This window comes from Hipposideros armiger, unplaced genomic scaffold (assembly GCF_001890085.2).
Source record: "Hipposideros armiger isolate ML-2016 unplaced genomic scaffold, ASM189008v1 scaffold_22, whole genome shotgun sequence".
Taxonomy (NCBI): domain Eukaryota; kingdom Metazoa; phylum Chordata; class Mammalia; order Chiroptera; family Hipposideridae; genus Hipposideros; species Hipposideros armiger.
This window is the reverse complement of record NW_017731372.1, coordinates 542,488-543,558: the sequence shown is the minus strand read 5'-3', so window position 1 is coordinate 543,558 and position 1,071 is coordinate 542,488. Positions and strand designations below refer to the sequence as shown.

Sequence of the window (1,071 nt, the reverse complement as noted above, 5' to 3'; positions counted from 1 at the left end):
GCAGGAAACTTACCTAGTTTGACCACAAAGTTGATAAATCTCTGAATACAAAACTGGAAAGGAACAAACAAATCTATAGTCAGTATTACTGTGATAACAATTTAAAGAATTTAGAGGTCAAATTACAGAAATCCCAAACTAAAAAGCCCACACACCTTAGTTTTCTGAAGGTCCGTCAGAGTGGAGAAACACAGGTCAGTAAGGATGGGTGAGAGCCATCCAGGGTAAGGTAGGATCATTTCAGCCACACGAGCTTTATAAAATGGACCCGTACAGAAAAGAAACTCCAGTGATAGAATTGTACAACAGAGAGTTAAGAAAGGGAAGGCACCCTTTCTCCATCTAGTTCACGTGAAGTAAATATATCAGCTAGTGGCGTCATTTTCAAACCGGGCGTAGGCTAACCTCTGGGGTACTTTCCAAGATATCTAAGGGGCACTTGGCTAAGGCTAAGATTTATGGGGATACATTTCTAGATCCTCAACTTCCATAAGTGCTATTTTCTAAAATTGATCATAATAAGAAATCGCACATAATGGAGGTTACAGGCTGTCCTTTTTTATTTCCCCTTTCACAGTCTTTCTTCTCCCATTTTTGAAAAAACAAAGACATTCCTCCCATCTCATTGCCCTGGGGCACCTCTGGGAACCAAATAAAGGAGCAAATCAAAATGTTGGCATTGGCATCGACAAAGAGAGTGACAGAGTGATTCCTCTTAATGGATAACAGGTCCTTTAAAAAAATCATAGGGTGTTCATTTTTTTTTGCTTTCAACACTGCTTTTAATGTTGCTATTCAGGTTGTCAGCTGAAAATCATTAAATGATCATGCATTCTGATTTTTGGCATAGGACTCAAAAAGAATTGAGTAACATTGCTATAACGAACTTTCTTCTATTTGTACCTACTAATTTATATGTACAGAGTTCCACAGCACTAATTTCTTCAAAAATGAAAACCAAAAATAGTATTGATTCTGAACTCTCACTCACCTTAGCATTAAGTAATATTCACCCATGAATTCATTAACTGATTCATAAAACACAGCTCCCACTTATCTCATTAAGAGATG

General features: G+C 37.3%; 1 protein-coding gene across 1 annotated transcript in view; it reads right to left on the bottom strand.

Annotated features, from left to right (window-relative positions):
* Window positions 1-1,071, bottom strand: part of NPL (N-acetylneuraminate pyruvate lyase) — a 32,841-nt gene that overhangs the window by 5,397 nt on the left and 26,373 nt on the right. Inside the window, exon 11 of the mRNA XM_019635442.1 lies at window positions 14-53. Coding sequence (XP_019490987.1) covers window positions 14-53 — 40 coding nt within the window. The remainder of the gene's footprint in view (window positions 1-13; window positions 54-1,071) is intronic.